General features: G+C 40.1%; 2 protein-coding genes across 2 annotated transcripts in view; one reads left to right on the forward strand and one right to left on the reverse strand.

Moving 5' to 3' along the window:
* Positions 1 to 14,887, forward strand: part of st6galnac5a (ST6 (alpha-N-acetyl-neuraminyl-2,3-beta-galactosyl-1,3)-N-acetylgalactosaminide alpha-2,6-sialyltransferase 5a) — a 40,476-nt gene extending 25,589 nt beyond the window's left edge. Inside the window, exons 3-5 of the mRNA XM_057333002.1 lie at positions 7,887 to 8,299; positions 12,509 to 12,616; positions 13,377 to 14,887. Coding sequence (XP_057188985.1) covers positions 7,887 to 8,299; positions 12,509 to 12,616; positions 13,377 to 13,623 — 768 coding nt within the window. The 3' untranslated portion in view covers positions 13,624 to 14,887. The remainder of the gene's footprint in view (positions 1 to 7,886; positions 8,300 to 12,508; positions 12,617 to 13,376) is intronic.
* Positions 14,888 to 19,191: 4,304 nt separating this feature from the next.
* pigk (phosphatidylinositol glycan anchor biosynthesis, class K) overlaps positions 19,192 to 26,168 on the reverse strand; it is a 33,907-nt gene continuing 26,930 nt past the window's right edge. The window contains exon 11 of the mRNA XM_057334752.1: positions 19,192 to 20,657. Within this exon, the coding sequence (XP_057190735.1) occupies positions 20,541 to 20,657 (117 nt within the window). The 3' untranslated portion in view covers positions 19,192 to 20,540. The remainder of the gene's footprint in view (positions 20,658 to 26,168) is intronic.

The following is a 26,168-nucleotide window of genomic DNA, read 5'->3' on the forward strand; positions in this document are numbered from 1 at the left end:
ACGCCACAGTATGGGTCAACTGTATGCCAGATAAGGTCAGGAGGGGAGAACCAACCCAAGCGGGGTAATAATCTCAAGGAAACCTTTTAATGCTGAATAGAACATTTATTAGTTTACCTTGTTGTGTACACAGGTAATCAGAGGGCAGTCAGAACCTCGACAATATTTACATGTACACAGTGAAATCAGAGCGTGTTCTGCACCTCGATATTTACATTCACACAGTTAAGTCAGAGGGCGGTCAGCACCTTGACAACATTACCTTAACACAGTTAATCAGAGGGTGTTCTGCACCTGGACATCACTTACACAAGTCCGATCAGGCAGTACTGCTGTCTGCAGGACAGTTGATGAGACTGTCGTAGCCACATCTAGACGATAAAACTTTGCAAATGTCAGCGATGATGACCATCCTGCTGCTGCGCACACATCTTCCAAAGGAGCACCACTAAACAATGCCCAGTAGGCAGCCACTCCTCTTTTAGAGTGGGCCACTACTCCCTGAGGGTGAGGCATCCCAGCGCTGTGATAGGCAAGCTCAATCAGCCTGACAATCCATTTTGACAGCCTCTGCTTGGATACTGCCTGGCCTTGTACTAAGTTTCCATAACACACAAATAACTGATCGGTACGCCTGATCTGTTCTGTGCAAGAAATGTACCTTCTCAGTGCCCTGACAGGACAGATTAGATGAAGTCTGGCCGATTCCTCTGAAACATGAGGAGGTGGATGGAATGGTTCTAGCACCAAAGGCCTGGAAACAAAAGAACGGGGTAGAACTTTTGGCAGAAATGAAGGGTTTTGAAGAAGCGACATAGATGAGCCCTCTTCTCCCAATCTCAAACATGCCGAATGCACAGAGAAGGCATGAATCTCACTCACCCTCTTGATTGAAGAGATAGACAAGAGAAATGCCATCTTCAACGTCAGAAATTCCATCCCTAGTTCATGTAGAGGTTCGAAAGGAGGTTCTGCCAGAGCCTTCAAGACGACACCCAGATCCCATGAGGGAATTAGTCGAGCTCGAGATGGGCAAAGTCTGCGAGCCCCCTTGAGATAACGTCTGAGAAGAGGTTGAGACCCCACTGTGCAACCTCCATAGCCCTCATGACGGTCAGATATAGCTGCCACATAGCCTCTCAAGGTTGATTCCGTTACTCCAGTCTCCAGTACGAACTGGAGAAATGAGAGGATGGAATCCACTCCACACGACAATGGGTCTATCTCCAGTGAGTGACACCATCTAGAATACCGCTCCCATCTAGAGGCATAAAGCCGCCTTGTGGATGGAGCTTTGGCCGCTTGCAATGTGGTCAGAACTGCTGTTCCTAGAATCCTGGCTGACTCCTGTCTAGTGGCCAGACATGTAACCTGAACTTCCCTGGAGTCGGGTGGGAGATCTGACCCTGGGCCTGGGACAGCATATCGTTTGTGACTGGGAGACCCCAAGGTGCCCCTATCAACAATGCTATCAAATCGGCCATCCATGGCTGTTGAGGCCAATCCGGTGCCACCAGTAGGAGTCTGGCCTTCAGAGCTCTCACCTTGGCCAGGACTGCAGGCAGAAGTGGGAAAGGAGGAAATGCATACAGGAGCACTGGGGGCCAATCGTTCGCCAGAGCGTCCACCCCTAGGGGCCCTCTGGGGCCCCTCATCGAATACCACAGGGGACAGTGTGTGTTTTCCTGTGTGGCGAAAATGTCTACTTTGGCCTTCCCGAAACGAAGCCAAATGGCCTCTATCACCGTGGTGTGAAGTCGCCATTCTCCTGGCTTGGGACCCCCCCTTGATAAGAGGTCGGCTGCTACATTGTCCTCTCCTGGCAAGTGTACAGCCCTTAGGGACACACCTCGAGCATGTGCCCACAACAGGAGATCCCGGGCCTTCCTGTGTAGGGGCATCGACCCTGGTGGTTTATGTACGACACGACCGTTGTGTTGTCTGAACGGATAAGTACTTGTCTCACCAAAAGTTGAGGCAGAAAGTGGATCAAAGCTCGAAATACAGCCTCCAACTCCAAGAGGTTGATGTGTACTCCTACCCATGAGGCATCCCATTCCCCTTGTACTGGATTGCCTCGCCAGACAGCACCCCAGCCTGTCTGTGAAGCATCTGTCGTTATGGTCTCCCTTGAACATAATGGGCCCAGCTTGACTCCTTCTGTCAGGCCTGGAGTCGAGAGCCACCATTTTACCGCTGGAAGACAATCCAGGTCTCTGGGAATCAGTCGACGTCCATTTTCGTATGGATTCACTTTGTATCTTGCGAACCATCGTTGCAATGGGCGCATATGAAGCAACCCCAACGGCACCACCTGACTGGCTGCTGCCATTAGGCCAAGCAGCCTCCGACCCTTCTTTACCTTAACTTGCCTTGTTGTGATGAACTCGGACAGGCTGTCCTTCAGCACTGACTGTCTCTGTAGAGTCAGAGATGCTCTCATCACCATTGAACTCAAACTCAAGCCCAGGAATGTCACAACTCTCGTGGGAGTGAGACAACTCTTCTTGGTGTTCGGAGTCAGCCCCAATTTTCGCAAGTGGGCTAAGACCACGCTTGTGTCGCTCCTGGCCTGTACCTCTGTAGGGGAACAGATTATCCAATCGTCCAGGTAATTGGCAATGCGGAGACCTTGGCGACGGAGTGGAGTGAGCGCCGCACCCATACACTTGGTGAAGGTGCGGGGGGCCAATGACAGACCGAAGGGGAGAACGTTGTACTCGTAAGAGTTTCCCTGAAAGTGAAACCTGAGATACTTCTTGTGGTCTCTGTGAATTGGGATATGGAAGTAGGCATCCTGGAGATCTACTGTCGTGAACCAATCCCCTTCTCTGATGAACGTCAAAAGGGTTGAAAGACGAAGCATATGGAAACTCAGTCGCTTTAAGTGTCGATTGAATTTCTTGAGGTTCAGGATGGGCCGAAGACCCCCATCCCTCTTTGAAATCAGGAAGTAGGTTGAATAAAACCCCTGCCCTATCGCTGAGGGCAGGCGTGTTATTGCTCCCTTTCCTAAAAGAACTGAAACCTCTTCTTCCAGAGACCTGCGTTGCAGTTCTCCTCTCAACACAGTAGGAACTATCCCTTGAAATTGGGGTGGTTTCGATTTGAATTGGATTCTGTAACCGGACTCCAAGGTACTCAGTACCCATGGACATCGAGTGCATTGGCGCCAGTGCAAGAGATGTTGGCTGGAAAAACGTGGAGTCGGAGGTTGATGACTGTCATGGATGGTTTCTTCCTCCACGCGTAGTGGAGAACTTTGCTTGTTGTGTCCTACGAAAGGACTGCCCAGCTCCTTGGCTTGGTCCTGTAGGCGCTCTTTGAGCAGCAGAGTGACGGTGACCTACAAAGGCATGGCTTGATGATTCAGCTCGAGCCCAGCTACTGCTCCCGGCAAAAGTACGCGGACCACGAGTAGCTGGTGCTCTAACCACTGATCGGGTTAGTTCTCTCGTTCTGCGAGACTGTTCCAAGGCAGCTTCTGCCGGGGGACCAAAGACCTCTCCAGGCACCAGTGGGGCTGCAATGACTGCCATGCAGTCTTGATCCAACAGATTAGCATGAGAAAGCCATACCTGACGACGTGCTTGTACCACATTGGCCATGGATTGCCCCAGGGCTTGGGCATGTGCACTTGTTCCTCGGAGCAGCATATCAACCACTCGTAATGATTCTGGGATACTTTCCTCCTCTGTCGAGGAGGAGAATGAATCCTGCAACAGACTTTCCAAACACCAAAAGGAGAGAATTTGTGCATGCTAGTCGAGCTGACAAGGCAGAGGCCTGATAGGCTTTCCGCAGCTGACTGTCAATCATCCTACCCTGCTTGTGAGGGTGTGTAGCGTCCCTTCCAGTCCTAGCCACAGCCCCGGTCAACATAGCAAATGTTGGCCCGATCTGAGGAGCTGTAGTCAGCCCCTGGGTTGCTGCTCCTGCTAGGTTACTCATCTGTGTCCTAGGAAGTGCCGTGGAACTAGGGGCCTTCCAGGAAGACTGCAACTCCGCTATAAAATCAGGAAGGATTGGCAACCCTTCTGATTTATGACGCTGAGGGCCTCTATCGAACACTGAGGTTGATGTTGTGGCAGCCTGGGGAGGCAGGTTTGCCCACACTGCTGCTCTGGCAATCACTGCTCTGTCTGAAGGGTCTAGAGCCATTGCGTCTGAGGCCTGGGAAGCGTACTCACCCATGTCGGAGTCAGAGATGTCGTCCGTCTCAGAATGCTCAGGGCGTTCGTCCCTTCCAAACCTGCCAGACGCTATCACTGAAATTTTACCGTGAACAGTTTGCATCGATAGCTAGGAGGCAAAAAAGAGAATGGGTGGTGGTTCACACCCGTATTTATAGCCAGGGTTGCAAGCGGGGCGTGGCTAATTTGATATACCATCTCCTGACAGCTCATCCTTAGCTAGGCTGACCCATACTGTGGCGTGTTGACTGAAATGAAATAGAACGATCGCATTACGCTGTCAGTCAGTGTACTGTCTGAAACCCATTGTCATCATAACCTTCTGAAAAAACAGATACAACTACATAGACATCGTGTTATATGCTTATATTGCGTATGTGTGAGAGAAAAGCGATCGCATCACAAGTCAGTCACTCTCTCCTATGGTGAGTTAACCCTTAAGTGACTTCGTATCCTTCAAAGCACGATGGCGTTTTATTTATAACTTGTACTACTGAACCGTGGTCCCAAAACCGTGGTCTGAACCGAACCGTGGCATTGTTGTATCATTACACACCTAGTTCATTTCACATCTTTTCATATCTTTTCTATAGTTGAAATGATAGGGATACAAATGTATTGAACATTTTCATTAAATCTCAAGTAATGTGTAGTTTTAAAAAGTGTTTTTCCCTTTGAGAGAAATTACATTTTAAACATTTTTGTGCGTTTTTATGTATCTTAATGCATTTAAACAATACTTTCACACTTTTGGCATAATTTCGCAAAATACAGTTTACACGCGATGAATGTGACATTTTTTCTTTGTTTGTGTACATGCATCACATCTCGATAATGCTCTTTAATAAAACCATTGTTACCTCGGTAACCAAGCACACTAAAATAAAAAAATATTAGGGCAACAGTGTTTGTCTTTACGCCACAATTGTTGTAACTTCTGTAAAATGAATATATTTTTAACATAAGGATATAATTTTTTTTCCTTAATTCCTTAAGGTAATGAGTGTTAAAGTCCCAGTAAACCAGAAGTTGCGATCATTTTACTTCCGTATTCTGAAGCATTTCCGAGTGAAATGGAATTTTAGAATGAGGAAAATTTGTTTTTCATTGCAATTTGGTTGGATGTACGCAGGCGCGTCGCACCCGTGGGGGATGTGGGTGTTTTAACACCCACACTTTTCCCGGTGAGAGGGTTCAACACCCACACTTTTTCTGCAGTTTTTCCGCAGTTTTGCACAAACGCCTTACAGCAGTCGCTCCTCCGTTTCTCTGGCCGCTCCGTTTCTCTGCGCTCGCTGTGACTGCCTGCTCTCCCCTCCCTCTCAAACATGACACTGGCTTTGAATGTGACCGGCTGATGATTGGCTGTTCTGCCTTAAGTCCCGCCTCTCTTGGTGTGTTAGATTTATCGGTCAGCTCGTGCTGAGGAGGCGGGAATTTATGGTTATCGTTATTTACATCTCCCTTTTCCAGGTACTTTGAATGAGTGTTTATACTTTCGAGGTTTTTAAATAAGCTTGATATATGTTTGGGAAGAGGTTCTGTTTATGTTTTGTTGACATGTCGAGTGTTTTCTGTATTATATTTCGTTTTTTAGACTAATGCTAATTGCTAATTGGGATATTGTTCAGCAGCTAGCTAAATTCGGTTATGTATGTGGCATGCAATGTATAAAGTAACTGTGATGAAGAAGGCAGGGAATTGACGAGGAGGAGGGACACATTGTCATTGTTAAGCAGTGTATTTATGGGTTTATTGCCAGTGCAATTGATTTTGATATTTTTTAGCATTGTTTGTTGATTAGCTGAATACTTTTGTGGATACTTACCTGTTGTTTTTGATTGTACCTGTTGAGGAGAAAAAAGTGAGAAATGATGTCATTGTTTGCATACCTGTTGAAGAACTATGAAAGAAAAGTGTATATTATTTTAATGTTTAAAAACAGTAAATTGTTACATTATTTATACCACCAGAGAAAAAGCTTTGTGTGGGCGTTTTTTTTCTTTTTGTTTTTTTTAGTGCTGTCAATCGATTAAAAAATTAATCGGATTAATCACACGTTTTTTCTGTGATTAATCACGATTAATCGCACATAACTATTATATTTTAAAATATACTTTTACATTTTAATAATTTCACATTTAATCTTCAAATTGATGTAGAAACAACATATTTCTTTAACAGCATCATTTTATGAAAGCTAGCATTTTGATATTAGTACTGTAACTGATGTCTCTATTAAATTGATTATTTTAACATGAATTATAGCCATTCAACAGCATAATTGAGAGCTCATGTAGGAAACATACAGGAATTGAAGGACACTTTACAGTCTTTATTAATGCTAAATTATAAATTAAATGCAGAAGAATTCTCATTAAAGCTACAAAATCACATTGATTTCTTCTTTTATTTTGTTCTTTGATTAACATTAGTGACAGGAGTCACAGCAGCACGTTTAAGAACGTGGTCCCTTTAAGAGCTGCCCCAGAACGCAGATCTGACCGTCACCGCGCTCCCATTTTCACAACTCTTTGCATTCATTTAAGATTTTATTTTACACTTTGAAGTCTGTGCTTAAGAAAATGCTAGACAAAACGGGCTTTCTGACATAATCTTGTGTGGTTTTATCCATTCAAGCACGAAAGAGAACTTAACACGGATGCGCTGTCTGACAGAGATTCACCGACGCAGCCCTTAGCAGGTGACTGTTTACACCAGACTGGACCTCGCGTTGCGTTTTGCCGCGTCCCACAGTTTAGAAGCGGTCTATCTCCATTGAACGCGTCAAAGCAACTGTTTCAAATCGTGCTTAAGTGGTTTAAAAGCCTGTACACGAATAAGAGCGTGATTACATAATGTAACGCTAGACAAAGGATGTCAAAACAAACGGATGCTGCGTTAATTGCGATAAATATTTTCTCACGCGTTAATTTGAAAAAGTTAATCGCATGCGTTAACGCGTTAACGTTGACAGCCCTAGTTTTTTTATATCTCCCCTTTTCAAGGTGCAAGTAAGCCAAATTTAGCAGTCTCAGTCACAGTCCTGTCAGACCCATGTCACTATCAAGCCTACCACCGAGTGTGTTTTTATACTTTTCTAGTATCACTCATTTAAATGGGAAGCTTTTTATATCTTGTATGTTATACCTTTTGTACCCTTCTGTCATTGTAGTCATCGTTTTTTATTCTTAACAAACAAACCACATCCATCCCCGCACTTTTGAAAAGCTTGCTACGCCCCTGGATGTACGTATACATTTAAATGGAACTGGCAGCAGACTAAAGGGAGGAGCTGGCAGTTGAAAGGGAGGAGTTAACGGATGCTCCGCCTAAGACGTCTAACTTGTGTCATTTGTGATGGATAGTCACTAGAGGACTGAAGTGCATTATCAGATTTTAACCGAAGATTATGAGGGCAAACAAATTTTCAAGAGAATGACCCACACTGATACACTAGTTACAATAAACGCTGCAATATTTCATGAAAAAATAGGAATTGTACATTTTTATTTCACTGGGACTTTAAGGTAAAGTCCGTTTGTTTTGTAATGTTACACTGGGGGTTATGTATGTTTTCTTTGGCATTTTGTCGTTATTTACATGACACTACATCTTTAATAGACTGTGTATGAAATATTGATGGCTTTAGGGTCGTAGATAATGTTGATTTTTCCTCTCTGTTCCTCGCAGCCTCTGAAGATGCACTGCAGCAGCTGCGCGCTGGTCACCAGCTCGGGTCATCTGACCGGCGGGGGGCGCGGAAAAGAGATTGATCAGGCCGAGTGCGTCATCCGGATGAATGACGCGCCGACCGCCCGCGGTTATGGGGTGGACGTGGGTCAGCGCACCAGCCTGAGGGTCATCGCTCATTCCAGCATGCAGCGAGTACTACGCAGCCGTCAGGAACTCCTCAACTCCAGCCAGGACACAGTCTTTATCTTCTGGGGACCCAGCAGTTACATGCGGCGTGACGGAAAGGGTCTGGTTTACAACAACCTGCGGCTTATGAACCAAGTGCTGCCCAAACTCAAGGTCTACATCATCTCCTGGCAAAAAATGCTGCAGTTTGATGATGTTTTCAAAAGAGAGACAGGCAAAGACAGGTAATGGACACTTTTTTAATAGAATTTGAAAGTGGATTATTTGATAAGTGGCCAATTTTTAGTGTCTGTAATGATTCTGTCCAGAAGCAAAGGCTAAATGTGATGATTCACTACTCTAATAACACCTTGTCTAAAGGCTAGCAGATAGATTTTCATACCCAGCTGAGAATTGAAATGGGTCTGCAGAATGCGATAAAGCGAGCGTGTGCATTTACATGATTGAGAAACCAGACATGTTCGTCAGAATGTGTGTGCCGCACGCTCTATTGATTTGCTACCTATTTTTATTTTTAAAAAGATGTTATGAGGGAAAGATGATAGAATGAAGTGTACAGAGGCCGGTCTTATTCCAGATTTGCTGATGTGTGAGAACGCCAACGTCTTTTTTCCTATTCATCATCAGAATCACGGGGGAAATCAGTTTGTGAGGGATTTTAGATTTGAACATTAAGGAACATTAAGCTCAGATCTCCGCTTAATCAAAGAGAAAAGGAGGTTAGTGTGTATGATAAGAAAATGAACTAGATATACTGTAATATTTATTTACTTAAACGCACTGGATGTATTGATAATGCAGTCAAATTCATAAATGCAAATAATAACTATACTGTACATTATAACAGTTAGGAAGCAAAGGTGATAGTCTGCTGTCTGATATTAATCGGTTGTATGTATGTCCGGTCAAACTGTATTGGTGCAAATAGCCCAAAAAGGTGCAAAAAGGTTCAAATGACATGTTGTAGATCTGTATTTTTACACCTTTCATTTCATTTTTTCACCCCAGTCCAGCAAATTGGACAATTCCAGGAAACGCCACCATTATGATGATTCTGTAGCTCTCATTATTCTGTTTATGCATGTCATTGCTCATTTTTACAGATGTAGGTCTCCTGAAAACTCTTTGGAGACTCATTAGAGTGAAATTCAAACATTACTACTGATGAATTAGCTCAGAATGATACCAGTGTTTTGTCGCTGCGCTCGCTCATTATCACAGCAGCCTTTTTTCATCTTTTATCTGTTTCTGTGCTTTCATTCTCTCAAGTGGCAAATGAAATGGAAAGTGAAAATGAAAGAGCAAACCTCACTCGACAAACACCTGTTCTTGCGAGATGTCAATCAGACTGGGGACGGATGCCTGCTGCTGTTTTTCCTCGGTTTGATCAATGTTTTCGCGTCTTTGTTTGTAAATACAGAATTTCAAAGAGCTGGTCTATCAAAAGTTACTGTAGGAAACTTTTAAGATATTTGCTTACAGGTACAAAGTTTAACTCTTGCATTTTTCATGTGGGAGCTGAGGGGAAAAAACCTTAAAATGGTAAAAGAAGAACAAACAAACTAGAATTCTTTGCCTTCTGACCCAATTAAGTGTTAAAGGAAAAGCGTCCTCTTAAAACTAGAAAGTACAAATTGTACTAAGCCCAAGGCTCATGAATATTAATTTGATCACACGAGCTATACTTTTTAAATGAATGTTTCAGTAATTTACTCTCACTAACTGTACGACTGTTTTCTTATGCAGAATACAGAAGAATAATTATCTTTTGCATACAAGCAAACCATATTTAAAATTCTCTCCATTTATATAGAAAAGCTTGTTAAATGTCAAACTATACCTGTGTAAATGTCGTTTTGATCTTTTTTACTGTAATGCGACAAATTGTTGTAGCTGCCTAGTCCAACCCCCCCCAACCCCCCACCCCCCCCCCCACACACACACAAACTCACGCATGCACACACTACAAGTTATAGACATCAGAGGGTATGTTGAAAGATAAAGTACAACTGACTGAACTGGGTCATCATCTCTCTTGGGTCAGTGACTCGAAATGATGGAACAGGTTGCAAATGTTGCTCTTTTGAATACAATGAAAGTGAATGGTGACCAGTGATGTCACATTCCGAAGCGTGTCACGTGACTACTGTTTGATTTGTGTCTGAGAACCTTCGCAATGTTGAATTAGATGTTTAAGCTCAATTTTGGTTGTCACGGCTCACAAACTGTACTGGAACATTTAAGGAGAGAAAATAAAGACGGCAATGTTGATAGATGCAATAAATGTGAAGGATACAGGCTTGTTTACTGATTATTACCCAGAGCGTTTTTAAACCGAAATAACAATCTACAAAATGATCCAATCATTTGACAACAGGCGTCTGAAGGCAGCGAGCGCAATATAAATTGCTTTTCAAATATTGCCCATTCGTTCCCCCTAAAATTACTAGTTTATAAAGAAACCAGAATCCGTTGCTTATTAATCCCTGATCTTTTTTATTAAAATCTTTTCTTTGATGTAGAACTTTCCCTTTTAGCCAGCAAATATTTGAAGCTTTAGTTGGACCCCAAGACTCCCTAAAGTGATTCATGCTGAGGGTGCGAGTTGTGTATTGTAGGTCATGTAAATAGTCATGCGAGTTATAGAACAGTTGACATTCAGGATGCAGTGTGTTTGCTCTGTGGCCTGGCGCTGATAGTGTGACAGACAGCCCTGCGGCACAAGCACACGTGTTCTACCGTATTGTTTTTCCATGACTTAGCAGCTCTATTCTGTGTTTTCTGTCCTTCCACTCAAAGCAATTGGTTTTGCCTTATAAGAAACGCTTTTTCGAAGAATGCTGTCAAAGTGTTTAAAGGGTTTGAAGTAAATACAAAATTTTCTGGGTTGTGACAAACGTTGCATACGTTGGTTAAGTCCAATGTTATGACTTGGATGACTAAAATATTACCTCACACTTGAAATCTCGAGATGACTAAAATTCAGTGGCTATGGTCGTCCACTGTGTCACTGAATGTATGAACGGTTGTAAACATATACAGTACAGTACAGTACAGTACACACACACACACTTGTCTAAGAGCTTTTTAATTCACTAAACATTCTCAGACTGCCAGTTTGTATATCGGCTTGCAGGAATCTTTTGTTTTTTTGTGAAGACACACTGAAAGAAGCTTTCTCCTCTGTGCTTCTTTAAGAGGTAAAGTGTTGAGATTCATTCCACAGCAAATAGCAAACCCAGGCTTTTTTCTTTCTCGACTGCTGCAATAAGTTTATGCCTTTGGGGGCATGTTTATCCTTGGATGGTTTTTGAGACTATAAGCTAAATTAACTGTCAGCCCTACGAAGTTTGTAACAGTGAGGCAAACAATCTGTTTGCTCTTAAAGTACAGCTTTAAAGGGACAGTTCACCCAAAAATAAACATGCTGTCATCATTTACTCCCCCTCCAAATCTGTATAAATTTCTTTGTTCTGATGAACACAGAGAAAGATATTTGGAAGCATGCTTGTAACCAAACAGTTCTTGGCCACCATTGACTGTTTGCTTTTCTACATTCTTTAAAATATCTACTTTTGTGTTCAACAGAACAGAGAAATGTATAAAGCCGTTTTTCCTAATATGGTAGTCAATGGTGGCCAAAACTGTTTGGTTTCAAGCATTCTTCCAAATATCTTTCTCTGTGTTCATTAGAACGAAAATATTATACAGATAACTGTTCCTTTAATTTCACAAACATGTCTTTTAGATACAATATAATGATTTTTATTTTATGTGGTTGTTATTTGTTGTGCCAATCTTTGCAATGGTTTGTCGGAAATCTTGGTCAAGAATACAGTTTTAGGTCTTCAATAATACATCTACGAATGAAAAAATGTGCTGTTGTCATAAATAACAGTGCGTTCGAACACTTTTCATCAAATCGGATTGGTGGCCAGACCTAGCTGTTGTATAAACCTAATTAACAATGGTAAATGCCAAGCTGATAAACGACCAGAGTACACGCTGTAATAATTCACAGTGTTTGCAAGCTGAGGTTATAGTTTTGATGTTGATTAATTCTATTCATATATTCCACCACATGCACAAGAACATTGACGTGGCAGTAGGCAGAGAGTAGATGCTTTGTTGTCAGAGGTAATTTAACAGTAAGAGGCTTCTAATCAATCACTTCCGGGGCTGTTGTTCGCTAATGGTGTTTGTTTTCCTCTATCAATGTGTTATTTGTCAGAGAATCACCAGGGCTTTCATGTCAAACGGGCGGTTGGCAGAACTGATGAGTGGTTGATGAGAACGTTCAGTTGTAGAAATGATCCTGACAGCTGGGCTGAATTCTAAACAGAACGAAATCTCATGATTGCATGCGCTGAATGTCTATAGGAATTCTTGTTTGTTTGTTAACAATTGTGTTTTTTCTGTATTTTTTTTTTCAGGAGAATCTCTAATTCCTGGTTAAGCACAGGCTGGTTCACAATGACTATAGCCTTAGAGCTTTGTGACAGAATCAATGTTTATGGCATGGTGCCTCCAGATTTTTGTAGGTAAGTCAAAATTATGATTGGTATTTTATTACGATATACAGTATACATAAACTGTAGCGGTGTTCAAAGGTCCAAATTTGCTGTTTTTCATGAAATGTAAAAACACTGAACTTTTGAAATGATTGAATACTGTGTTGTCAAAGTTGACAAGCACTTTTTAATACTTTTTACTGGTTAGATATTTGCAAAACCCAGAGACAAACATAAAGAGTGGCTAAAAATAATGATTTATGGCAAAAAATAAAAATCATGGAAATATGGAGATACAAGAAGGACACCAGTGATATGCACAAAATGGACACTGAAATATGCATGCAATGTATGCAATTCTCCATACACATAGGATTTATAAAAAATACATTTAGTGTAAAATATGTGCACGCTATAAAGATAAAATCTACTTAAAGTTTTATACATGATCTCTCTGTATGATTGTTTTGTGTTTCCTACTGTGGCCTACATCACGACAGACCTTGCCATAACAGTGCTACATGAAAAATAACCGAGAGCTGAAAATTAAATGATTCATTGTGATTCCGGGCTGAGCCATGACCTTTCCCCTAGCCATTTTGCAACCTTAATGTATTACATGAAATCAATTCATTCCCCTTAAAGCAAGTTATTCTGTAAAACCAAATCAGGTTAATTGCCTTGAAAATGAATATCTATCTGAGGATTAATTTGGGAATCGGGGAATTTTGTTCGTGTTATGTTAATATAACACAGTCCCCATTTTAATCTCTACACTTTTTCTCTACAGGGAGTCACAGCACCCCTCTGTACCATATCACTACTATGAACCAACGGGTCCAGACGAATGTGCCATGTACATCTCCCACGAGCGGGGCCGTCGAGGCAGCCACCATCGCTTTATCACAGAGAAGCGGGTTTTCACTAACTGGGCTCGGATATACAACATCCATTTCTACCAGCCGGACTGGAGCCCTCCACCGTTACCCAGAAACAGCACGGAGACCACAGGCTCGCCCCGAACGCAGAAGACGTGACTCTGACTAGAGCCTTTGTCAAACTTAAACTGCATCGGATAGATCACTGGCTATTTGCCATGTGGATGGAGCTTTACGTGTTTGACTGTGAGAGGGCAAATTCTGAGTGAACTTTCTCAGAGTCATAAAAGACTGATGCTTAAACCATTTCTTTTGCTCATTTATAGTTAAGTATATAAAAGGCATTGCAATGGCCTGTAGGCATCTGTCCGAGACCATATCTTTAGATCATCAATGAATAGCAACCCTTATGAACAACCAGCTGAGGTTCACTGGATGTTCTTAATTTTATGCTGTGTGAGGAATTGTGGTAGGGCTTGAATAAAAAAAACAGTTAACACGTAGGGTTTGATGCCAAATGCTATGGAATGATGGAACAGGTGTTAAAGTTAACACAAAATGTAAGGTGATAGTTTTCTGTGTGAAACAGGACTGAGGTAATATTAGAGGGTAAATGAATGGGCTGTATGCATGTATAACTTCCGCGTTTCACAGGAAGAACCCAGTTTCCGGTTGGGGAGATAAAGCAGAGAGAAATGGAAAAATGGTTAAATTTAGCAGATGCTGTACATTGCGGCACACAGCAGTGATATATAGAAGTGCTGTTCTACTGTATTTGAAATGATACTTTCATAAGTTAACATTTAGTTATAACATTAAAATATGGTAGAACGCCACTTCTATATACCACTGCTGTGTGCCGCAATGTACAGCATCTGCTAAATTTAACTATTTTCTCATTTTTCCATTTCTCTCTGCTTTACATTTACGCATTTGGCAGACACTTTGAAAGCGACTTACATTGCATTATCCTATACATTTATACATAGGTATGTGCAATCCCCTGGGATCGAACCCACAACCTTGCTCTTACACAATGCTCTTACCACTGAGCTACAGGAAACATGGAAGTCACGCATGCATAGAGCCCATTGGCCCAGTGTGACACCTATAATGACCCCATAATATACCGAAAGCATATTGCTGTAAAACAGCTGCGAAAAAACATACTAATCGAAATTTATGGGGAATATATGACGAAGTACATTTTTTAAAAATAATTTATCTTTTGCCAATTATCTATTTTCTAGCCCCTACTGGATTGATTATATTTGAGAAATCTTTATTTATTTTACAATATTCTTTTTGGGGATCAATTACTGTATGTTTGCACATTATAAATTGTTTAACAGAACATAAAAGGCACAAACAGTTGTATTTGATTGAAAGTCCAATTTTAAGTGGTTTAACATGAATAAAAGTGTTGGTTAAAAATGAAAAACAAATGATTCTTGTATGTGTTGACTGACAGTAATACATTATTTAAATTTTGGTATTATGCCGAGCTCCAGACGCCTTGGATTTAGGATAGTAATTTCCCACAACCCGGAAATCACGCCTGGGTTAACATTTAAAGTATTTACTAATGTTAAAACATTAATGCTATTATTGGTTTAACATTAAAACAATAGAAGTATTTTGTAAATATTCAAAATCCCTTTTCAGTTTTGAGCACACTGCTTCTTTACGCATTTTTATACTGTTTTTTTATGCCAAAAAGAACGTGCAGCATCATCATCTATTGCTGTGGTCAGAGTGGAAATATGTTCGAGTTGTTGAGAACGCATACAGCATGAGGAATCGCATCATTGACCATGACCACGCTGCACCCGTCAGTCATGCAAATGTACGCGCGCGCAGAGACTGCAAAAGCAGCCGAGGCTTTAATGCGAGTGCGCTCCAGATGACTGACAAGTTGGCATTACCGTTGAATGCACAAATGCGTTTAGATACAAAGCGCAACTGTGAGTGATGAGTCGGCCTATTATACCGTGAATTATTGCTAAGTACCGTTTATTATATAAATTTTGATATATACCTGTCAAAACTTCAGCTGAAGCGCAAGTATTCTGCAAGATTTATTTAGCTCCTATAAAAACTGTGGGGTAATCGTGTGTCACTCTGAAAAGTATTGTTTAACAAATAAAGGATGAGATGCCGTGTACAAGAAATTGTGTTTTATAGGACTTTTACCTTCACTGATAAGCCGTCATTGTTCCTTTAATTTGGGAATCGTACGAACTCGAACTGAATACGAACGCTGGGGATATGACTGGAAAGGTAAAAATGAGAAAGTGTGCACACAGTCTTGGTTTTGCTTCCTTTCGGCAGTAATAAACACGAGCCATTTCTGGTTTGAGCCACACAGAAAAATTGTGACAATCCATGAAAACAAGTTCCTCTCTCTAGATAGAAAATACAATGGGTCAAGTGTGCCACTGTAGTATTATATTAAAAGAAAGAATTGGTGTAGCCAGAGTTGGAAATGGAGAAATAAGGCGATACAGGCCACTGCAGCAAGACCTATTACTATAAGGAGTCTTTCTCTTGGCGGTGTGTTGATTAATTTAGTTTAGTAATTTAAAAGATTTAAACAAACAAAAAAACGAAATAAATAAAAACATGATAAATCACATAGGCGTGTTTAAGTTTAAACGCAATTCTCCGGTTGTCCTGCAGGTGACCTCATAAATCTGTCGTCTTAACATGCATTTAGGGCTCTACGGTTACTCAGACAGAGCACTCGTAGATCTACGATGATTTTCAAGTGCTACTTAAGTTACGATGCTTTTGGGAAGGGGCGTAGCCAGAACTTTTGTTTAGAGGTGGCCAGACCCATTGATTTTATTAGGGTGACCAAAAAATCCTTACAGACAGAAATTCTTTAACTTCTACTGTAATTTACACCAATTCTTCATTACGCATAGTTTGCTGGTCAAAAACATACACGAAGAACGTAAAGTAAACAAATTATTTGCAATGCTTTCATGTGCTAACATTATTTTAAAATAATTTGCTAGCTATCGTTTGCAGTAAGTGAGCATTTTTTATAGAAAATAAACATTGCAGTACCCCAACTTAAACATTCTCGAAAATATAATGAATGAATGAAATCCAGTTAAACAAGACTGATTTCATTAACTTACACCGGCTGCACCAGCTGTGCGTAAGTTACAACTTAGCATACTGTAGTTTTGACTTAAACGGGCACTAAGTTACAATTTACGCACTACAAAATATTTTTGAGTTGCACCATTCAACTTAGTTGAAGCATAGGGTGCGTTTACACTTGGCATGAACATGCGATCTCGGTGATCCGAACAAGCAGATCGGATCTTCAGACAATCAGGACACAGCGCGTTTACACTTGTCAACAAGTGGCTTCCACATCTGGCTAACTGATCGGATCTCTATAGTTTCCCGCCCATTTTTTTAATAAGCCTGCAATTTAAAAATAGCCCCGGTGCAGGTAGATTTCACACAACACGTATAACGGGGAGGATGCGTATGTTACAGATTTGATACGCAGCCAGGCAGCGGTGGGAAGTAAACCGCGGTTAAAACGATTAATGATCATATAATGTGAAACTATATGCAGAGGACGTTTGTAAAATGACACAAGGTTTTGTACTTGAGCTGTGGCGGGTTTCACTAGCGCGCGCGCGCACACACACGGACTCTAACGGTGTTTTTAAACACATCATTTGTTTATTCATGTGACAGACACATAAAATAATCACATAAGTAGGCCGAAGTTACTATGATCAAAAGCGACCACTTACATCGTTCTCGTGTATTGGGTTGGTTCGGCTGAAAGTGACAGCGCGTCGTTTCTTTGGTCTGCGCCCTAAATAGCGTGCTTACTGACATCAGCTATAAGCAACACTATACAATCTTGTTTCTGTGTGTAAATGATATACGGTGTATTCAGAGCTCCGTTTCAAGCTGCCCGTCTGCCGCTTAATCACTTTCGAGTCAGATCCGTGGGCGTGGCTTGTTGGTTTTGACTAAATCTTTGGTGTTTCAAGTCTTACGAAACCTTTACCCTAACCCACACCCTAACCTTACTCTAACCATCTAAACTACCTATGATTGTTAAAATTGATAAAAAAAACACGTTAGGGTGATGACGTCAGACTCGACTGTAGGTTAAAGTATCCATGATAATTTCGTGGGAAAATGAACGACTGTGCAACGTTCGTGAGCAAGAGTAAACTTTCCGCTGCATTTGTCAGCTGCTCCGCAGTCTGAGAGGCTTCGGACAGACGAGAGAATAATGATATCGGACGGGGTTTTCTGTGAAATTGTACCGGTAAATGTAGATAAGATGTCTGGATTGCGTTTACATTACACTGAGATCCGATCACAATGCGTCCTCGACTACCTCTGGATCAGGACACGCTGATTGGATGACAATCCGTTCAGAAGCGCGTTTACACTTGTCTTTTCAATGTGTATGTGGACAACATCCAGATACAGGTCGCATGTTAATGCCAAGTGTAAACGCACCCATAATGTTACGTAAATATCTACGGAAGCCTCCTGTCAGGAATAACTGTAGGAATAAAATAGCATACTCTCTGAACTAACTGAATAAGCTCTTGTTTCACTCGACATTCTTCAATGATTTACACAGATGATAATGCTGACATTTACAGTCACTTTCCTTTTAAAATAGAGAACATTATGTGATGACATTTAATTTTTGACTGCTCTAACACGAACCGTCCTAGCGCGCCTCCGTGTGTGTATATCTGCCTGTCATGGCTCTGCCTCATTTAGTCATGTTTTTCTTGGTACTGTGGCAGAGCCATGACAAAGCCTTTGGTTTTGTGTGAGAAAACCATGGGGTGTTTATCTTTTGACACTCCATGTGTTTTCTCGTGTCTCGTCATTGGCCCCGCCCCTCTCGTTTTATGTGTTGCTTCCCTTCCGTGTCTCATGTTTTCACCTGCCCTCGTTAATTATCCCTCGTTTGTCAATATTTTTTGTCACTCATTTCAGAAAGTGAAAACCATATATTATATAGATTCATTACACAGAGTGAAATATTTCAAGCCTTTATTTCTTGAAATTTTGATGGTTATGGCTTACAGATAATGAAAACCCCAAATTCAGTGTCTGTTCAGTGGCTTCCATTACACCTGAGCAGTGCCACAGGCTGATTGCCTCCATGCCACGCCACATTGATGCAGTAATTCATGCAAAAGGAGGCCCAACCAAATATTGAGTGCATAGAAATGAACATACTTTTCAGAAGCCTGACATTTCTGTAAAATATCCTTTTTTTATTGATCTTATGTAATATTCTAATTTTCTGAGACACTGAATTTTGGGTTTTCATTATCTGCAAGCCATAATCATCAAAATTTCAAGAAATAAAGGCTTGAAATATATTTCACTCTGTGTAATGAATCTATATAATATATGGGTTTTACTTTCTGAAATGAGTGACAAAAAATATTGACCTTTTTCACGATATTCTAATTTTTTGAGATGTACCTGTATACAGTAGTGTGATTTTTTTCAATCAACCAGTAACCAACATAGGGGTATTTGTAACATACATTTCACATAACTTTCTCATATCTCAACATCTTATTACTGTGTTTAATTCCCGTAATGCTTCTTCATTGTAAACAGAGTTCTTTGTTCACCATTTCCACTATTTTTCTTCTACTCTGCTTTATTAGTTTAAATTTGAGATCAAAAGAACAACATAAAAACTTTTAGAGTTATTTAAGCGTAGGCTTTATTCAGAATGCCACCTTCAGCCAGTTTTACAATACAAAAAATACAGGATAATAGAAGTCAACAAACAAAAAAGACGAAATGGCACTCTAGAAACTGACTGATTTTTAAATAATGGATTCATACAAAAAGCATATGCGTGAATGCAAGTGAATATTCTGATGCTCCTAAACAGTGATGGGTGTCTGACCTACCAACATGATGCATTAGACGGACAGAGGAAATAAAGAATTTAGGGATTCAATCGCATTCACACTCGACCCCTTTTAAATGTGGAGTGGAGATGCTAATGGGCAGATACAGGACACAGCCAAAGGCAAATGGAGCCATGGTTGCTATATATGGAAATTCTGTGATTGATGTCTATGTGTCTCTCAAACGTGAATCTCATAAAAATGCCTAGGTCAGATTTCACCCCAAAACCAGAAGAAAAAATGTATGAAATTATATTTTCACAACAAAACTGAAGCATATTTTAGAAGCAATAAGAGTGACATTGTGTGCACAACATATGCTGATGCAAATCTGATTGGTCCTAAAAATAGGTCTTATTTTCTTCATGCGCCATAAGATGTCTTATAATTTTTCTTTTGCTTATGGGGTAAAATGTTACCCAGGGCATTCTTTTTTAAGCTTCCATTTACTTTACTGTGTGGATCTTTTGTGGATTTTTAAAAACACTTCTGTTGTGCCTTTAACATTCTTCCTGTTCCATATTCACAACAATACAGCCCTTAAACAATAATAGTGCAAATAATAAAGCACAATTAAATTAATGCAGTAAGTCAAGAATTGCATATACAGGTTTCGTATATTTGCACAAATACAAATAAGACTTCCATTTTATCACACTGTGGAAAAAAATGAAGACACCTGAAGTCTATAAAAGTTACCATTGCCAGTGTGATATAATACGCTTTAGGAAATAATTGAACTACGCTCTGGGCTGAAAGTAGATGAAATTATAACTGGAAATTAAAAAACAAAAAAACAAACAAAAAAATCTCCCTGCGAGCTGCCTGTGTGCTCAGTTCAAAAGAAAGTCACTGTGTGAAATTCAAATGCATTCGACTACAAACTTCTAAGAACAACAAAGAACGTTTCAAAGTAAAAAGTCAGTGCGTGTCACTTTCAAAAAGGATACAAAGCAAAACCCAAAGACAACAAACCTGCATCAGAAAGATGAAGATAAACCTATTCCTGACCAAATCAAGCATGAACAAAGAGAGGGTGGGGCTCTTTCATGAAAGAGAAGATATCCAGGCCTCACATACTGTATGGCGGTAGGTTTCTTGACTCCTGTGGTGTTGGGGAGAGTCGCTGCCTTAGAAGATGTGTTTGAGGTGTTTGATGCCATAGGTCTTGAAGAACACCAGTATGATAAGAGTCCAGAGGCCCAGAATGAAACCATCTGGAGGGTGCCAGTTTTTCTGCTTGGGTTTCTGTGAAGACATGAGAAGAACTTGTTCCATTAAAAGGAGCACATGAAAATGCAATAGATCTTTAGAGTTTGATGTACTATACTATACATTTCAGAAGTGCAAACATCATCCAAAGCCCAAATGTCTTTTGTGAACACTTTTTACAAAGGTTTTACAATGAGGCTGTTGTTTCAGGATGGGATGAGGCAACTATATTAAAACCCACAAACCTTTAGAAAGCATTAACAGGAAAGCATTATTATGATCTTCGTGTGTAACTAGGCTGCGTTTTCATAGAAATCTCAATCATGTAGCATTCAAAACCTATTTTACTCCTGAAAAAGAACACGTATTTAACAAAGGGATAATGTACTTGACTTTAAACATCAGAATGGTAAAAGCAGCCATTTTTTTTACCAAAATAGAGCCTAACATGAAAGCTTTGAAAGTTTTCAGTTGATTGAAGAGGGCTACTTTCCTGGTAGCCACTTTTGCGGACGCTTTCTGATCAAGAAGTGGAAACTGAAAGTCAAGTTGAACTTCAAGAGCATCTCGGCATGTCAGAATGATAATACTTCTTTTTCAAATCTTTCAATTTTTTGGTATTACAACCATAATCTTTATCACATTTACATTAACCAGCGTTTTACCTGCAACAGAACCTTAAATACAATGGCTAAATAGCTTTTTTGCAACTAGTTAAAGTTTGTTGATAAAAGAGTAAGAAGACAAACAACTGCCCATTATAAATTTAATTTCCTCAAAGGAGGAAGGACTTGATGAACGATTTGATGACCTTAAACTAATTATTCTGCAAATCCTTGAAAAACATAAGAAAGAAAAATTAATGAAAGGAAGGAAGGAAGGAAGGATTAAAGGAAGGAAGGAAGGATTAAAGGAAGGAAGGAAGGATGAAAGAAAGGAAGGAAGGATGAAAGGAAGGATGAAAGGAAGGAAGGAAGGAAGGATGAAAGGAAGGATGAAAGGAAGGAAGGAAGGAAGGATGAAAGGAAGGATGAAAGGAAGGAAGAAAGGAAGGATGAAAGGAAGGATGAAAGGAAGAAAGGAAGAGAGGAAGGGAGGAAAGGAAGGAAGGAAGGAATGAATGAAAGAAAGAAAGAAAGAAAGAAAGGTGTACAAATAGTTAAGTATCAAGTCTAATCTGCCTCAGTGTTTGTACACTTACAGCTACATCATCACTTTGTGTATGAATATTATACATTTAAATTAAACATGCATCACCAGACGCTCATTTATATGCTAATGAAGCTTGAATATTCTACTGAGAAGCAAGATTTAACCTCTAAAGAGAAAATGCCCATAACTTTTCCAATTATATTGCAGGGATGCTTGAGAGGCCGCGCTCTCAAAGGGTCTTGCACACACCATGTGCCCACGACCTCATGTTTAACTGCAGACCTTTGCCATCAACTGAAAAAGAGCTACACCCTGAAGCCCAACTCAACAGTGACCCAAAAAATACACACTGACCACCAGAGTGCAAATAATCAGACTCGCGAATGCCACCGACTGCAGAAACCCAGAAAAGGGTTCAATGTAAAACACACAACTCTGAGGACCGGGACATGCTTTTAAAAGCCTTTCGTATATACGCAGAAGAGAATGTATTCACGTAGGTGATGACTTTTTCTCCAGCAGAGTAAAAACAGCAGTAATGAGCAGCCTTCATCTGCATAATTTATCACAGCAGAGGGTGGAGGAAAGCGAAGGGGATGTACAGAGCTCTGAGGTAGTTAACCTCCAGAGATAAGAAGAGCCTGGGAGGGTGCAGACTGTACATAAGGGGCCTTCTCACATGATTGAACAGGGACTGATGGATCGGGTCTGACAGACAGTTCGTTCTACCTCAGGGAGCAGCCGAGGAATGGGAGTTAACTAGAGCCATGATCCAGAGGAGGATAGTAGGGGTTATTCAGAGATTATTGACATTTACATTTGAAAAGTAAATGATTATGTGTTGAAAATCTATGAAAATAGTCCCTTAATAGCCAGGCAGACAAAACACTTGTTGCTGGATTCTTCTGACATGTTAATACTTAAAGGGATATTTCAGGCAAGAAACAAAGTTTCCCCATGTTTTACTCACCCTCAAGGCATCCTAACTGAATATGACTTTATTCTTGCAGAATAATGCAGTCAAAGTTATAATATAATGTTATTCCAAGCAGTAGAATTTTTTGAAGCTCCAAAAAGTGCATCCATCGATCAAAGAACTGCTCAACACGGCTCCGTGGTCTTAAAAAAGGTCTTCTGAAGCGAATCGATGTGTTTGTTTAAGAGAAATATCCATATTGACAGCACTATTAACGTTAATGTGTAACTTCCGTTATCCCTCTGCTGCGCGTGAACCTTAGGATTGTTTTCCAGCAAGATCCACATGCAATGTACTATAATTCTTTCTTTTATGTAAGTACAGAACAATTCACATATTGTTAAGTATAGAAAGATCAACAGTAGTAACAGATCAACCTTGACTTGTTAGCAAACATTTATTACACGGCTCATTTGAATGCTTGATTCTGACTGGCCAGTCGCGACATTCCAAGGGTTGTTATTTTCAAATAAAAATAACTTTTCCTCGTTATTTTCAAATAACAACCACTCAAAACTAACAACACCCTGTAACCCGGATGCTGCAAATCATTTTGAGAGTGGCAGTTTAATATTACACAAAAATGAATTATAAATATGTCTTTTAATAACATATATGACATTATATTTACAAATGATTAAACCAATTTGCCTGTTTGTGACGTCTGAACGTCGTTTCCTACTTTAAAACCGAAACTAAACGGCTTTTCCTCGTGGAAGGTCTGCATTCGGTAAAAATGAGCTAATAAATGATTTCAAATTCACATTTTATGTCCAGTTTTTTTCATGTGGCAAGTAGCCGTGTAATAAGCGGGATAATGTACAAGCAGCCGGCTGCCTGTACATTATCCCTTACATATACCATACCGTATTGGTTTCCATGAAAATTATTAACAGTCCCAATGTAATGCTTGTGTAAATAAAAACTAGAACACATACCATACATCTAGAACATGAACTCACATTCTTTCACCTTTACGCTTCTAAAGATATAAAAGGAGCCATAACACAGAAAACTGGATTCTGGTAGATGGCTGCAGGGATTTATTCACATTCAGACACAAGAGCATCAATGGGGTCAGACACTGATGGTTGGGAGATGCGGTCTGGCTCACATTCTAAATCATCCTAAGGGTGTTCAATGGGGTTTAGGTCTGGGCTTTGTGCAAGTCCGTTTTCCACACCAGACTCAGTAAATCATTTCTTTATGGACCTTGCTTTGTGCACAGGGAAATTATCATGCTGAAACAGAAAAGATACGACCCATTCGTCTAAAAATGTTTGCTAAGCTGTAAAGGATTGCTGTATGCCTGATTTTAAGCACCTGTTAGTAATGGATGGGGCTGAAAAAGCCAAACTCGCTAATTAGGAGAGTGGCGGGGTGAACTTTCCCTTTAGGCAACTTGGTGTGAACTAAAACATCATTATAATGATACAGACATCCTAAAGACACAGTAGTCACATACATATAAAATGTTTTCTGTGCAAGCAAAAAACCTAAAGTAACATTTTATGTGATACATAGCACTAAATAAAATGTCACATAGGTATAAAATATGACCCATTTAATATACCCAAATATATGATTTATAGTGTTTAAGTCAAGTTTTCTCAATAGGCTACATAAAATTGATAAACTGCTAATTACTATTTGGTAAAAAAATAAAATGAATAAATATAACATTACAAACATTCATAAATCTAATGGTATGTACACAAAAGATTGTCTTTTTACAACACTACTGCATGTAAACAAATCTCATTTGAAATGTTCCATGCAAAAACATGTTACTGTATTTTGAAGTAAAAATGTAATCTGTTTCGACCAAAATAGTAATTTACAATAACTTGGTTAACTAATCAACTAATTTGTAATCACGAAACACTCAAACCTTTTCCCAAAATTGTGGTAACGTAACTTCATTCTTCCAGAATGTACACTCAGCCTTCATCGGCCCCTCATCCTAATGAGTGAGGAAATTATTTTCAGTTTGACTGGTTCACAACCCAGCCAGAAAAGGACAAAAGGAAGGAACACAAGCATGCCTCCTCCTTCAGCTCTGATTCCCTAAAGCCATGAGGCTGAGGCATCAATATGTCAAGTGAACAAATAACTATTCAAAGCTGAAGACAAGCTTTCTCAGAGCAAAATCATCACAACAAGCCAAGTAATTGAGTTCGGAGAAAAGCACCTTCAGCTGGGTACACTGTGATTAGTCACTGACATTTAAGCTGATTTAGAAGCAGGAACGAACAGTGTGGAAAGGGGAAAACCTCACTTGGAGATAGACGCTTTGACGCGGGAGACATCAAGCGTTCTTGGAAGATGGGGGTTACTGTCGTGACCCCACATTGACTACGCTCTTTTCAACGAAATTGTTGTGCTTTGGAACGTGTGAAGGTGTCATTTTGGGTACTTTGGTTAACTTTCATCATTTTGTACTCTTTTAGTGTGTCTGTCCAAAAATACACCAATTTACCCCAACTTTGATCATTGCATAATCTGAATGCAACAAGGAACGTCCTGAACCACAAAAGACTAGAAAACTTTAAAATAACCACAAAACTTTTAAGGTCATTCTTTGCAAGCCAACATATATTTAAAGGCTTTCACACAAAGTCAGACATTACGTGGCCTGGAGCTACATTTCAAATCGAACAAGTAAGTGGCCTCTGAATGGAAACGGACGAACACAGCCATGCATTTACAGAGACATTTTCAGTCTACGCAACGTCTGATGAATATCTGACCGAATGTAACTGCACGGGAAGAAACTTAAAGGGTCTCCATGGAACTGAAGATGATAGAGGTATAAAAAATGAACTCTTTACCTAGCAGAAGGTGTCATTATACATCACATTTCAATTCTAAACACATAATTCAACACCAGTGTTAAAAATAAAAAAGTATTACATAATTTGTACATGCAAATCAATAAACTGTCATGCAAAAAACAGCCATAGTTGAAATATGTTTACGTGAGAAATATACAGTGCAAATATCTGCGTGAAAGTAGGGTTGTGCTCAAATATTTAGACCTTCCTCCAACAGAAGAACAGGTGTTTACGTGACCTCCAGCATCATTTAAACAAAGCCTCAAGGCAAAACTCTACAAGACCTACAGCGCTACATCTCACACTCAACTTCGAAAACAGACGCTTGCACTTTGGATTCTCTGGGCTCCTCTCTATCGTATATGCTTTTCTTTAGCATACTCTTCTCTGAATAAATGTTATTTAACTGCTGTGCATTTCTTACCAATTAAAATGCACAAGAAAAACGTTTTTATGGTTTAAAGACAATTCAAATATTATTCTAATATTGTGACCTAGACAACATAGCATTCAAAATCTTGCATTAGTGGTTGACTCGGATCTGATGGGCCCTTTTAAAGTCTCTCTCTCTCTACCCCATGAAGC

Source organism: Triplophysa rosa, linkage group LG5 (assembly GCF_024868665.1).
Source record: "Triplophysa rosa linkage group LG5, Trosa_1v2, whole genome shotgun sequence".
Classification (NCBI taxonomy): domain Eukaryota; kingdom Metazoa; phylum Chordata; class Actinopteri; order Cypriniformes; family Nemacheilidae; genus Triplophysa; species Triplophysa rosa.